The sequence below is a fragment of the Tenrec ecaudatus genome, chromosome 10 (genome assembly GCF_050624435.1).
Source record: "Tenrec ecaudatus isolate mTenEca1 chromosome 10, mTenEca1.hap1, whole genome shotgun sequence".
NCBI lineage: Eukaryota > Metazoa > Chordata > Mammalia > Afrosoricida > Tenrecidae > Tenrec > Tenrec ecaudatus.
Window position 1 is genome coordinate 132,182,790 of NC_134539.1, and position 14,590 is coordinate 132,197,379.

General features: G+C 62.3%; 1 protein-coding gene across 1 annotated transcript; it reads right to left on the reverse strand.

Annotated features, from left to right (window-relative positions):
* Nucleotides 1–8,286: 8,286 nt before the first annotated feature.
* Nucleotides 8,287–12,555, reverse strand: NXPH3 (neurexophilin 3). The gene is made up of 2 exons (XM_075561660.1): nucleotides 12,192–12,555; nucleotides 8,287–9,978 (listed from the first exon to the last, which is right to left on the reverse strand). The coding sequence occupies exons 1-2, from the start codon at nucleotides 12,243–12,245 to the stop codon at nucleotides 9,274–9,276; spliced, it is 759 nt and encodes a 252-aa protein (XP_075417775.1). The 5' UTR covers nucleotides 12,246–12,555; the 3' UTR covers nucleotides 8,287–9,273.
* Between the last annotated feature and the right edge of the window lie 2,035 nt (nucleotides 12,556–14,590).

Consider the following 14,590-nt stretch of genomic DNA (forward strand, 5'->3'; position numbering starts at 1 on the left):
CACCTGTTGTGCAGCAGGAGAGGCCACGGAGGCCCCAGGAAGACCAGCCTGCACCCAGTTAGCCACCAGGAACTCGCCTTCCGTCTCCACTTACATTCAGCATCGTTATACCGCTGGGACCTCCCCATGCTGGGTGATTCCAGAGTGGAAGGGGAGTACCAGGGCTGGAGAGGAGGGCAAGCTGGGGGAGGTGGGGGACGTGAATCGTTCTGAGAGCCTGGAGCCCTGTTTGGGGGGCTAAGGAGAAGCCTGAGGCGTCGGGGTGCCACTTGTTACCGTACCTTCACTCCCCCACCTTTGCTTGGCTTCCCCTCTCCTGTTCTGCTCCCCGCTTCCCCGTCTCCTGCAGCAGACATTTCCATTATGCCTCCCATTTCCTAGACATTTCCCTCCCTGTCTCCAGTCCGCTCACCAGAATGACATCTTGAGCCGATCCTGCTGCATTTAAAAAAAAAACAACCTGCCTACAACGAGCCCTCCCATTCTGATCTCCACCGAGATGTGGCAGATGGCAGAGCCTGACTGAGCAGCAGCCCCACCCACGGGCTGGGAGCTGCCAGGCCTGGTAAATGGGGCATTTATACCCCTCCTCACAATCCCCCATCCCCCTGCCCCCACTGCCCAAGCCCTTGCCCTTCCCGCAGACTCAGCCTAGCTGCCCCTCATCCCCCTACCCCCACAATCAAAGCTGGGTTCAAAGTGGTAGAACTTACTGACCAGCCCCCATGTGCACCCTAGGTTTCCGCCCCCTCTGTCTGCAAGAAATGCCCCCCCGGGGGGGGCCCAGTCCTCAAGGTGCTCGCTGGGTGACAGAACAGACATGGTCCTCTCATGGGCACGGGCCAGCTGAGGAGAGACCGTGCTGGCTGGGTGGAGGTGGTGCGGGGCCAGGAGACAGGAGGGGGCCTCTGAGATCAGTGGCCAGTGGGGCTAGCACTCGGGCTGGGTGAAGCAGGAGGGCAGTGGGTCCATGTGGCCGAGGGCTCTTTGGATGTTTGACTCCGTGTGTTTCTAATAAAGCCCCTTGGCCACCACTTCTCTGAGCCTTGTCTCATGTTTGCATCTAGCGTAAGGTGACCAGATGTTCACATTGGAAAAGCGGGACACCATTGATAAAACACATATCTTGGTGAAATAGCCACATGGCAGCTGAAAACCGTCTACCCTAGCTTGTCATGCATTCTTTCCAAACATCGGGACTTTTTAAAACGTCGCGGGACACGGGAAAAATGGTTAAAAATCTGGACGTCTGGTCACGTGTCCTGAGGAAAATGCAGAGGACACCCCTCTGCAGAAGGTGCTTCCGGGGGATCTTCAGAGTGTGACTGGGCCTAAGCGGCGGTAGGAATGCCACCCAGCGCCCCGTTTCTTAGCCAGACCCAGCCTGCTGCCGGCGAGTTGATTCCTCTTCACGACTCCCTGTGTCAGTGTAGACCACCCCACAGGGTTTTCTTGGCAGTTGTCCTCAGGGGGACACACTGCCAGGCCTGACTTCCGCAGAGCCTCGGCGTGGGCTCCCACCACCCACCTCTAGATAACGTAGTCACCTGGCACCATCTGTTTGCACCAGCCAGCGACCTCATTGCTTGACCAGACCAAGGAAAACCCAAGTGGCATCTTTTGTAGCCCAGGACAGACGGGTGGCCTCTCTGGGGAGTCGTGGCCATCCCCCCTCCCAGGCTCGACAGCAGCTGGCCTTGTGCACGGACCCAAACATTGCCCCAGGTGCTCCAGTACCCCAACTTCAAGCCTTACCGTAGGCCCGGGAGTAACGCTCACCCCCATTTCACAGACAGGAAAATGGAGGCCCAATGATAACCTGGTAACCTGGCCCCAGTCATAGCATGTGGAAACAGCAGAGCACAAATTCAGTCCGGCAGCCTGGCGCCAACCACTGTGCCACATGGCGGCTGGGGAGCGAGGAAGAGAAACCAAGCCCCTTCCTCTTCATGAAGTCCTGCAGCCCACGACCTGGGGACCCAGGAGCCCCGGGGGGAGTGGGCAGGCCAGGCGGGCTCATGTCAGTGAGCGTGCCCCCCCCCCCCCCAGCGTGGCATGGTGCCTTCAGCACCAAGCTAGTTCCATTGGCAACTGCGGCAGCAGGCGGGGAATGAAATGCCATCAAAGCTCAGAGAGGTGAGGCAACGAGACCAAGCTCACATGTCAAGGACTCACTCGAGCCCGTGTGTCCCCAGGAAGCCGTGCCAGGCCCCTGAGGTGGCTCCCTCGGACAGCAGGCCCTTCTTCTGGGGCAAGAGAGGCTGGCATAATGGAAGGAGAAGCAACAAGCCGCCTGTGAGCGGTTTGGGGCATGGCCCCGCTCACCTCTACACCCCAGGTTTAGCCTGTGTCCGGGGCCTTCCGAGAGAAGAGCCCATACGATAGCAGGCAGGTGGGGAGCAGGGTGTGCTGAAGCTGCAGGGCCCCCTTGCCGCCCGGCCCGGCCCTCTGCTCCGGCAGAGCCTGGGAAAGATTGGAGCGCTACTGGGGCAGCAGCTTGTCTGCCTGCTGACACTTCCTCTCCCAAGCTGGCCATGACCATGTGCCTCGGTGCGCTGTCCAGTGAGGCGTGTCAGGGAGGCCCCCCAGGGACCGTTCCGTGTGCCAGGACACCTGGGTTCTGGCAGCCCTCATTAACGATGCTTCAGTGGAGCTACAGCCCTGCCGGAGCGAAGATGCTGGGCTCACTGGACGCGGGACACATAACCCCTGTCGTCAGGCGACCTCTGCTGTGAGGTGGGAGACAGCTCCTGGGGGCACTCACGTTAGTCTGCACGCGGGTACCCAGCCTGGCTCTGAGTACCCACGTTGACAGGTGCACACAGCACACCAGACTCAGGGCGAGCTTTAGAGAAAGCTGTGGGCTCCCGCGGCTGACAGGACATAAGATGGAAGGAGGACAGGATCCTGAAAACAGGAAGAATGGGACGAGAAAGGTGGGGTCAGGAAGGACCAGTTTTGGAGGGATTCGTGTAATACAGCACCCCACGCCATTGGCTTCAGCTTTAGAAGGGGGACCTGGACTGTGGAGGGGCTGGGTCTGATTTCTTCTTCTTTGGGGGACTTGTGCTTCAGTCCCAGGCACGGACACCACACGGCGCTGACACCCAAAGGAGCACTTTTCTTCTAAGGCTGTGGCTCACCCGTGAGCTGAGCCCGCTTCCCCTGGCTCTCCTGGCCGAGTGGAGACCAGCTGGACCGTTCCAGGGCTTTATTAAACAATATTTGTTGAATGAATCCGTACCTAGGAGACCAGAAGGGGCATCCGCGCGCACGTGGTGTCCACAAGGCTGGACATGGTCAGTCTAGGTGGCAGAGTCTGCCCTTGTAGGCTCCACCCTGGGATCCCGCCCTGAGCCTCCATAGACCTGGCTCCATGGCTGTCCTTTCTGAGGACTCTTACGAGTCCCCCAAGACACCCCAGGGCCCCTCTGCAGCTTCCCATCCCCAGGGAAGTGGCACCTTGAGAGAAGGCCTGGCTTATATGGAACAGCCTTCCCTCCGGCAGGAGCCAGCCACACCAAGGGGCTGGTCTTGGAGAGAGCAGGAAACCAACACAGCTTCAGGACTGCCCCCTATAGGCCGAGCCAGGAGGGTGGTCTACTGGCCATCCAATCCAGCTGTTGCCAACCAGGGTGGGAGAAGCAGCCCAGGGGGCTCCCTGCTCCCATCCTCCGGGTGGGGGGCTCCCCGAGTGATAGAGAGGCAGCGCCCTCTCTCCCCTGTCAACAACACCTCCCATCACAGCCCCCCTTCTGCCTTGGACTTCCAAATCGGTGTTGTTGCAGGTAATTAAAGGGTTTTAATTAAATTAGGATCCCATCTGGCTGGGATCAGTCAGGCCCTTAACGAGAATTGTGTGTCACCAACATCAGCGTGTGGTGGGGGCCACAGACGCGGGGGTGCTGACTGGGGGCACTGGAGGCCTTTCAGACAGGGTAGAGCCCCTTGAGGACAGCCAGCAATACAGCGGCCACTTGTCCCAACAACAAAGGGGAGCTGAGGGCCTCAATGCTGGGGAGGGAGGAGGGCCAGGTGCTCCCCAGTTTGTCCTGGCCGGGGAGCCTCCAGAGCCTCCGGGATGTGTGGCAAGCATCTCAGTGCTTAGATGAGGAGCTGAGGTTCACAGTGGTGAAGAGCTTAGATACGCCTCTTGAATCAGCAAGAAATGGAGACCCCAAATCACACCACGACAGAGCCCATCCCGACCCATAGCAACCCCGGGGATAGGGTAGAACTGCCCCTGTGGGTTTCCGGAACTGCATCTCTTCAGGAGAGCAGACGGCTTCATTCTCCTCCCATGGAGAGCCCGGTGGTTTCACACTGCTGACCTTGTGGTTAGCAGCCCAACGTGCAACCCCTTGGGCCACCGGGGCTCCTCGTAGAGGCTTACATAAGGACGGACTTTGATTTTTCCCTCACTTGGAAGTCAGAAGGGAGACTTCCTGTCTCGGCATTTTCAGGGACCAAGACTTCTTGCAGCTCACTGTTCTGCCACCTCCCTGAGGTCGCTCTCAGCCGCCAGAGTGCTATAGGGTCACAGACTTAGAGCAGGCCGCAGGTGGAGGAGGATGCAACCCGAGGGGGAAAGGGTGTCCATCGAGTGCCTTAAGATTCCTGGAAGTTTCCCTATAGCCTCTTGGCTTCCATGTCTCAGTCCCATAGCCACACGGAGGTGCAGGGAGCCAGGGCAGCGTGCTGTGTACTGTAGACAGCTCCGGGGACCCTGTGACTGTGGAGCAAGTTAATGGGTATCACGGAACCACGAGGAGCCCCTGCCACCATGATCCTGAGACAGACCAGGGCAGGGGCCCAGGGCTCGAGCCCCAGGCACACCAGGAGCAGCACCAGGCTCAAAGAAACCTAAAACCCGTGACGAGAAGAGCAAATACCCATTGTTGAGAAGTTCGAATCCCCCCAACGAGGCTCCCAGCCCCAGAGACCCTTAGCTTCGCGTACAAGGCAACTCAGAGGCTTTGTCATCCAGCTAATGAGTGAGAGACGCAGGATTGGCACCTATGTGTAGCTTCCTGCAACACCCAGTGTCGGCTTATTGGCAGCCCTTGTGGCTCAGGAGGTGCCAGCTTATCCCTCCAGACCACCTGGAAGTCCTTGAACGTGGCTTCCTTTGCCTGTGTTATTATCAGGCCAGCCTGGGAGCTTGGGAGCCCAACAGGAAACAGGAACCTTGTGGAATCAGAACCCGCCCCACTGGTGAACGCCAGGTCCCCTCTGGCATGTGCCTCGGCATTGGTGGCACAATTGGCAGGCACCACCCTCACCCCATCTTGCCGCTCCCTGGTGGGGCTGGTGGTGTCTCCCCCCGAGCCTGGCAGGGAGGGCCACAGGGCTTGGGGTCTGCAGAAGTAACAGTTTTGTTTTTTTTCCCACTCCCAGCCAGGACACTGGCTGGCTTCCGGAGAGCAATGGGGCCCATATGTCCTCCACAACCCCCCTCCGCGTGCCCACTCCACGACCCGGGTCCCTGGGCACCCCATGACCTTCAGCTGCTGCCACCTTCAAAAACATTATTCCCCCGCCTTCCCACCCACCCACCTTGTGTAGCTCTGAGCAATGGGCTTCTCCGCAGAGCCTGGCACATGCAAGGTCACCAGCAGCCTGTGAGGAGGGGGAAGGGTGACTCAGTTCCGCTTGCTCATCCTGGGGAAGGCAAGCGGCCGTCGGGTGGGGAGGGACTCGGGCACCGATCTCTTTTGCCTTAAAGGCTTCAGGAAGGACACAGCAGAGCTGCCTGTCGGTCTGCAAGGCATTCCCTGTTACGGCAGAGTGGGTTACATGCTGTTAACCACAAGGCCGGCAGTTCGACCCCAGTTCAGAGCGTGGGAGGAGGAGGCGGCTTTCTACACCCAGGAAGGTCCACAGCCTCAGAAACCCGCAGGGCAAGCTCTGTTCTGTCCTGTCGCGTCCCTGAGAGTCTGAATCGGCTGGAGGACAGGGAGCTTGGTTGGCATTTCACTAGTGACGCAGCATAGGCTGCTAGGAAGTGAGCCAGCCGCCTCTGAGACAGGGGCTTGGAGGTCAGAGAGTGAGCCTGCGTGCCAAGCTGACTGGAGGGGCAGAACCCACCTTGAGGCATGCTAGCAGTCGGCGAGAAACAGCCGTTCACCTCCTTCCTCCCTATTACAACTCCTGCCCTCTGGGAGCCTCCAGTCTGGCGGAGCAGGCACAGGCCCTGGCCTCTGCTCAGTCTGACAGGCAGCTCCCCGGCCAGGCAGAATGGCTGAGGGTCAGAAGGGGGACTGTGGGGGGGAGTGGGCGGGGGATATACAGCCTGGGGAGATTCTAGCAGCAGCAGGGTGGGGGGAGAGGGGAGGCTGCAGGGTTGGGGTGCAGGTAGGACCTAGAGGAGGGCAGGAATCACAAGTGGGTCATCAGAGGCCCCCCAGTGCTGTGGTGACTGGAGGTCCCCAGAGCATGTGGTCAAAACCGCTTACCAAGGGCAGCAAGGGTGGTACCCTCAAAGCCAGAGGTGGTGGGGTAGCCCCCCACTACCAGCAGGGGCCCAGGAAATACCTGCTGATGTGCTCCCCAAATCCTGGCCAAGAAGTTGCTGAGGAAGACAGGCTAGCGGGCTGTGTGTGTGTGTGTAATGAAGTTATTAGGAGGGACCTGCCCGCTGTGAGGACAGAGCTCGGTGCCAGGTAGGCCTGGCTCCTCAGCTGTGAGACGCATCTGGCTCTCTTCAGGAGGACAAGAGCGGGTGCCGTGGGTCAGAGTGGTTCCTGCGGGCAGTTCAGCCAGGACAAAGGACCAGGAAGCCAGGGACCAGGACCACCAGCGCTGCTGCTGCTCTTCCTTCAAAGCCCACAGGACTGGGGGAGGGCTTCTGGCAGGTGCCGGGGGCGGGGGGGGGGGCGGGGAGGGGAAGGCACGAAGGGTGTTCTGCAGGCAGGCGCTCCAGATGCCAGCAACCCTTGTGTCATGGACCGCTCTGAGAATGACGCTTTCATGGGGTGGGGGTGGTATGGAAGAGGGGGGTGTTGTGGCCCTAAATGTCTGCTCTGGAGAGATGGCTCTAGGACACCTGGTTGGGGGGGGGGGGGTTGTCGATCAGCGAAACAGGAGAGCTGAAGCCCTCGCCTCCCCTGGGGTGCTTCCTGCCATGCGAGACAGCAGCAGGGCACCTCTCAGCCCCCTGCCCCATAGGGTGCAGGTGGGATCCACAGCTCCAAGATGAGGCTGCTGGGCGGGGGCTGACCACACACCTTCCCATCGTTCCTCATGCCATCCCGAGAGTAGCCTCCTTCCAACAACCTTCAGGAAGGGGACTTGGAGCTTATGCTTGTCTGTGCCTCCCTCCCCCCCTTTCCCCCACCGCCCCAGCCCCAAAGGGCGAGCTCCTACCTAGGTCAGGTGCCACCTGCAGGAATCCTGTCTTGCGGTCCCCCTCCTCTCACTTGGGGCCATTTCCAAGCCCCTTTCTGTGCCCACCTTACCCTGACCTGTTCGTTCCCCCACTAGCATGCGGTGGGGCTGGAATCGCAATACCAGACTCAGAAATCCCTTCCCCAGGAGAGACGACCCAGACAGGGCCAGGAGAAGGACAATAGGGGAAGCGAACCCGAGGCAGGGAGGACTGGAAACCCTCTGAGCATGGCCCAAAGGAGATGGGCTGTGCAGAACCAGCATCTTCCGGATTCTCACTAGAAATGCTAATTCACAGGGCCACCCCCAGACTGACAGCATCGGAAACGGCTTTCACACCACACGCCTCCTCCGGGGGATCCTGAGGCACTGGCGCTGGGAACTACAGCACACACACAGGTGTGCTCAGCCACTAACTGAAAGCTCGGAGGGCTCGGACTCACCTGCAGCTGCCCAGCAGGAGAGAGGCTGGCAGGGGAAGCCTTAGAAACCCTATGGGGGCAGTTCCACTTGGTCAAAAGCCAATCACCAGCAATGGCTTTTCGGAACTAGACAAGCCCCTGACCTTCGAGAGGAAGAGGCGGAGCAAGACAGAATTAGGACACCTGTCCCTGATCTCTGACCAATGCCTGCTGCCAGGCCCACCTGGGTGGCAATGCATGGGGGGGGGGGTGACATTGGGCCTATTTGGCTAATTCCCGCTAGGAAGCGTTCTGGAGAGGCTCCTGCTGATGCCAGTACTCCCACCCCACATCCCATAGCTTTCGCTGGGATTTTCCAGGGCCACCCAGACAGCCTGGGAGGGGACTGGAGAGGAGACTCTTAAGGCCTTACAGCTCTGGGTCCAACCGTGACCCACTGGGGAAATGCCGGCCGCACTGGGAAAAGCAAGCTGGGACCTTCCCCACTGGACAGCTAGGACTGCAGTGCCCAACCGGAGCTTTATTCCTTGCTCCCAGAACAAGAGTCTGCAAACAGAAGTCGGCAAGCAAGGCAACATCACAAGACGTACCTACCCCCCACCCCCCTGCCCAGACAGACAGACAGACACTACAACACAGATCCAGCACCTTCCCACAGTCCAGCTCACCCAGCCCCAAGCTGCTGAGGGCCCCATGGGGAGAGAGGAGGCCACAGCCCAGTTCTGGGGGGGGCCCCCAGTGTGATAGGCAAGGCTGACTATGGAGGGACCACTCTGGGTCAAGGAATTTCCAGAGGAGCTAGCAGGGGGTGGAGTCTGGGAGGGACACATGGCACCCCTAGGGGCTCCCACCTAGGGCCACTGGGGCTGGGAAGAGCACAGCTGCCCTGTCTCAGCTCAGGGACAGAGGCTGCGTGAGGTTGGGGAGCACTGGCAGAAGAAGGAGTTTGGGAGAAGGGTGAGGTGGCTGGAGGCAGGTATTCTATTTATGAAGACATCAAAGACCCCAAGGGTCACCATGTGGACTGGGCTAGAGTGCTTCCTGCCCCCAACTCACCCCTAACTCTCCGGGACCCCAGTCTCAGCCATTCTGAGTTGTCCCCTTTTCTGAAGGGCTGCCCTTTCTCAGGATGGCAGGGAGGGAGCCCAAGTGCTAGGTGCCTTTCCATGTCTAGCTATGGCCTACGCTGGTCTTCTTGCCCCGGGGACCTCCTGAGACCAGCACTTCCTGTCCTTCCACGTGGAAAGATCCAGAAGGCAGCGCCTCTGCTCTAGGTGCTCCACAACTTCCGGCTGGGACCAGGGTGTGGGGCCCCTTCTCTGCCACTTGAGACTCGGCCCTGGATCCACTCGGCAGCTTTTCCTCTCCTCTCCACCCCACTCCCTGCCCAGTTTCCACCTAGATGCCCCCTCTGTGGGCAGGCCTGCCCTCCAGCCCTGGCCTGGCCTCGGTGACCTGCGAGGTGTCACCCAGAAGGGTAGTAGGGGGTGTTGCTGTGGTAGTTGTAATCTGGGCACACCTTCTGCACCAGCCGGTAGTCCGTGCTGTAGAAGGCAATATACACGCAGACGACTTTGAAGGGCTGGGAACAGCTCCAGGCAGCGGAGCTCTGGGCGTGATCGCGAGAGCAGATCTTGGCTGGGTCGTGGGTACAGAGAGAGGTCCGGCGGCCCCGCTCCACCTTCTCCCACTCCATCCGGCAGTTGAAGATCTTGGAGGCCTTGGCTTCGATGAAGATCTGCTGCTCCTGGTGGAACTCCACGGCCTTGCTGGGGGGCACCAGGCTGATGGAGATGTTGCCCTGGCCTGTGGCGTTGTGTCGGAAGTGGACGCTGAAGGTCCCGTTGCCATGGTCCACGATCTTCCCCGTGACCAGCAGGTTCAGGGCTACGGTCTTGATATTGGAGTAGAAGTCTCCCCAGCCAAAGATTTTCTTCACTTTGGCTGAGGGTGGGGGGCTATGGTTTGGGCGATTGGGAGGCTGCCCCAGGACTCCCCATGCCTCCCCAGGTGGAGCCAGCAGCCCCAGGAGGGTGGAGTTGGCCAGAGGGCGGGCCTTAGGTGAGAGGTGGCCCCTCTTCCTCGGCACCCTGGGCCGGGGATGACTCTCAGAGTCATCACGCTCAGGGTCCTCTGAGCCAGGGGGACCATCATCCTGGCCACAGATGACCTGTGGAAGGAATGGAGAGAAGAGTGAGCCCCAGAGAGCTCAGATCCCAGCACTGTGGCCGTCCTTGTCCTCTGACCTGGCAGTGAGGCGCCCCGCACACTGCTGGGAATCAGCCACGCACTCGCGTCTGTCTGTGTCACGGTCCCTCTCGGGCTCCTCTCCTCCCCACTCTACCTGTCTGGGTCAAGACTCTGTTCCAGCACCTCGTTCCTAACCCCAGGGGGTCCCCAGTCTAATGGTGGAGGCTCAGCTTCTGATGTTGGGAGGAGCCCGGACTGATGGCAGAGGCATCACCCCTGAGCTGAGAGAGCCCCAATCTGATGGGAGAGGTCAAGCCCTGGGCTGTGTGAAACTGGCAGGCTGGTGGGGGAGGCCCAGCCAGTGCCCTGGCGACACCCTCAGTCAGACAGGGGGCCTTCAGCCTTATCCCTGGGGGGCTCCAGCCCGACAGGAGAGGCACAGCCCAGTCTTCGGAGACTTGCTACCTTGGTAGTAGGGGCACTACCACCCTAGCTTAGTGTCCACCTCCAGACTGGAAGGGAATCCACAGACAGTGATGCCGCTGAACCCCCGGGGTCCACTCTCCAAGGGACTGGCGGGGGCCTGAGCGGGCTCCACTTGCAGGCTGGCAGAGAGGGTGGAGGATCCCAACAGCTTCGGGCATTGAGGGTGACACACCCAGCCGTTGCTTGCATTGTGAGGCCAAGTCGTGATTGCTCCCCTTTGGCAGGTGAGGACAACAGTCACCTCATTTCAAGGCTCAGGTCCCAGAGGGAGCCAGTTGGCCCGCCAGCACGGCCTGCCACCGCACTGCCGGTACTGGCACACTCCCGCCCCAGCCCCGGGCCCAATCCCCACTGAAACACCCTCTAGGGTCCCCTGTCACAGGCTCTCCTGGAAGCTTCCTAAGGGACTGTGGAAGACCTCGGATGGCCTGGCCAGCTCAGACAGCCAGGGCTTGGTGATAGTGTGTGTATCAGGGAGCTGACCAGGGGTGAGGTGAGGTGGGGTGTTGGTGGTGTTGGTGGTAGTAGTGGTGGTGGTGGTGGTGGTGGTGGTGGTGGTGTGTGTGTGATGGAGCTGACCAGGTTTCCTGAGGTCAGTGCCAACAGTGTATGTGAAAGAGTCCCGTGCCCTCTGTGTTTGTGACCAGCGCCAGTGCCAACAACTCACAGGTGGGCAGTGCCTGTCACCACCCCCACACCCGCCCTCAGGAGGGTGGGGGAAGTCGGGTTGGGGCCTGAAGGGATCCTGAGAAGCTCTGGGTGCTCCTGGCCCCTGTTTGTGACCCTGGCCATGCCTTTAGGTGTGTCTGCAGCCTTGGGGCTGGCGTCCTGGCTCCACCGACCTGTGTGCGCCAGCCCTGGGGTCCGGCTGCACAAGAGACAGGGGACCAGCAAAGAGACACGGACGGGGTCATGCGAGGGAAGCTTCCCGAACACACTGGACTAAGGGTGAAGGCAAAGGGGACTTTTGCTTGGGGAGAGGCGCCCCAGATGTAGGGGCGGGGCGCTCCTCCTGGACGCGGCTGTGTGCGTGTGTGTGTGTGTGCGTGTGTGCGTGTGCGTGTGCGTGGCGAGGGACACGAGGTCAGAGGGGAGTGCAGCCCTGGCTGGATCGGGCGCGGGCGCTCGGGGAGCCGGCTCGGGGCTCTCGGCTCAGCTGCCGCGAGCGCCCGGGGCGGGAGCCGCCTGCCCGGGTCCTGTGGGGCTCGGCTGCGCGCAGCCGGGAGAGGAGAGGAAAACAACAGGCGGGGAGGGCGGGCGCGGCGGGCGGCCCCCGCTAGGACCGGCTCCCAGCGCCCGGGGACTGGGGCTCCCCGAGGGCAGCCGGAGGGCCCACGCCCCCCTAACCCGGGGGGCCACCGGTCCACAGCCCACCCCCCTTCCGCGCGTCCCAGGCGCCGGGCACGGGTCGGGTAACCCTGGCGACCCCGCTCCAGCCGCGTGCCCCCCGCGCTGGCCGCACCTCCCGCCACCAGCCGCCGGAGTGGGTGGGCCGGTCCTGCACCCTCTCCCCGCCCCTATTAACCCTTCCAGCCCAGTCTCCGGCCTCGGACCCGCCCTCTCCGCGGCCTCTCTCCCCCTCTAGCCCCAGGCTGTTGGGCGGGGGGTGGGGGGTGGAGGAGAAAGTTTCTGGGCGCGGAAGCTTTCCGGGGCTCCCCCACTCCCCGCCCCCCCGCGGCCAGTCCCCGGGGCCCGCAGACCACTCACCAGATAGAGGCTGCCCTGCACGAGGAACACGAAACAGCAGCGGGTCAGTTGCATCTTCCCTCGTCTGCCCTGGCCCCCCGCTCGCGCCTCGGCGGCTCTCCGCGTCCCAGGCCCCTCGGCACCCCCGCTCCTTCAGGCGCGCTGTCCCATGCTTCGGGGCCCGCGGCTCGCGGCCCTCCCCCGCGCCGGGCGCCCGGGACCGGCCCCGCCCCCTTCGGTCCAGCTGTGGAGCCGCCGCCCGCCTGCCCGGGTCCAGCTGCGCGCGGCGCGCCCGCCGCTCCGGTCCCAGGTGGGCGCCCCGAGCGCCTCCGAGGGCCCAGCCGCGCGCGCGGTGGCTCCGCCGCTCCGGAGAGGCGCTCGGCGGCCCCCGCGCCTCCAGCCGCGCGGCGCCCGCCCAGATGTGCTGGGGACCCCCGCGCCCCGCCCCGCCCGCCCCGTCGCGGCGCGCCCTCTGGCGGACGCCCCTGCCGCGCCGAGCCCGCCGCCCGCGCCCCGCGCCCCGCTCCCCGCGCCGCGCGCGCCAGACTGGAGCGCTCCAGGCGCCCGGCGGCGCCCGCTTCCTCGTCCCTCCCACCGGCGGCGGCGGCGGCGGCGGCGGCAGGTACGGAGAGCCCAGTCGGTACCGCCGGCGTTAACCCCTCCCTCGCCGGCCCGCAGCCTGGGGACCTGGCCGCTCCTTCCCTAGCCCCAGCGCGCAGGGTGCGGGCACCGAGTAACTCTCCTGAGGCCAGAAGAGAGGGAGATGAGCCTGGGGAGGACCCTACCGCCACCCCTCTGGCAGGGCGCCTGTTCCCTCGGAGGGGGGCTCAGGAATATGCTGCCCACCCCACCCCGTCCCCAGGAGCCCAGGGATTTGGAAAGGTCCCCCCCTCCCCCAAAGAATGTCTTCCCTATTGTCAGACTAAGCCATCTGCACAGCACGAAGCCACTCTCTCCCAGCAGGACCCTGCTGTTGGGTGCTGAGGGAAGTTCTTCTAGGTGTCTAGCCTACACTCCATGTGCTATAATGGGGCGCCTTTCCTTTTCTTCTTGCTCAGAGGAGCTACCGGTGATTAACACCCCCCCCCCCCAATGCCAGTAGTCTTCCTCCAATATTGTGACAAGCTTTGGGCTTTCTTCAGCCTCTTCTCTTTCTTCTGGTGGCCCTGGGAGCCGGGAGGGCCAGATGGGGTTCTTGGCTGGGGCCTGAAAAACGGGAGGGTGAGCAAGGACCCTGTGAAGGTTGTCCCCTCCTTATTCACCCCTCACCCCTCCTTGTGGCTCAGTGGGTAGCCAGGCTGGGAGATGGGGCTCCTGCCCCATGGGGGTTCCTGCAAACCTCTGGGTCTGGGCAGAACAAGGTCCTGCTCTGAGATTACGAAAGGGGCCTGCGTGTCCCCTGTCCCTAGCGCCCTTGTCTCAGGCCTCCTCCCTGCAATCCCAGGTCCCTGTGGTCCTTAGGAAACCAGAAGGTCAGATCCTAGCACCTTTGGGAGGCCGTCATGGTGAGAAGTACCCCAGCATTTGCAGTGGCCCCCAGGGCGTGGTCACTTTGTGGTGGCCCTCCACGGCCCAATTTTGTCCCTGGCTGCAGCCCCCAGCATGCACCCAGCCTCCTCCCCCACCATCTGCCAGGCGGGTGCGAGGGGAATGCAGATGAATCTGAATATCAGCCTGGGCCAAATAGCAGGAGGGAGACACAGATCCTGCAGAAGCCAGACAGCAGCACCAAGCTCTGGCCAACCCTTCCCCCAGGTCCCCCCTCCCAGCCCCCCTAGGGCTCACAGGCCCTTTGCTGGCTGGTGGGGTGGGGGTGGGGAAGGCATGCCTAGTCAAGGACCCTCCAAGCCTGGGGAGGACAGAACAGGTACATCCCTGTCCAGCCTCCCAGCCTCTGGTTGCCAGAGAGGAAGAAGCTGCCTGCGTGTGGGCAGCTGGTTCCGGTGCTCAGCAAGGCAGAGGCGGAGCTGGGTGCACTCCTTGTCCACCTCCAGAAGGCCCTGTTCCCAGGGGAGCGGTGTGGCCTGGCGGAGGCAAGACTGCAGGCCTGGTCTCCATTCCAGGCGTAGCTGTGTGACCTTGGACAGGTGGCTGCAGCTCTCTGATGCCAGTGTCCTGATCTGCTGTTGCCAGGCTGAGATGAGACAAGCTGCGCAAACACAGCCGAGCCCCGGGCTGGCGGGCAGCGACAGGAGTGCAGCAAACGAGGAGTTCTCGCCTTGCCACTTCCCACACATCGCTCTGGCGGCATCTCCTGCCTGGCCTGCCCTCACTCTCCTCTGATCATTCCCGGCTCTTACCTCCTTCCCTCGCCCCTCCACATCTGTCCATCAACCCCTGGCCCTCCATGCCAGGCGCCAGGCCAGGGGCTGGGTCACGGAGATGAATGAAACACCGTCCCTGGGCTCTAGGACCTTCCT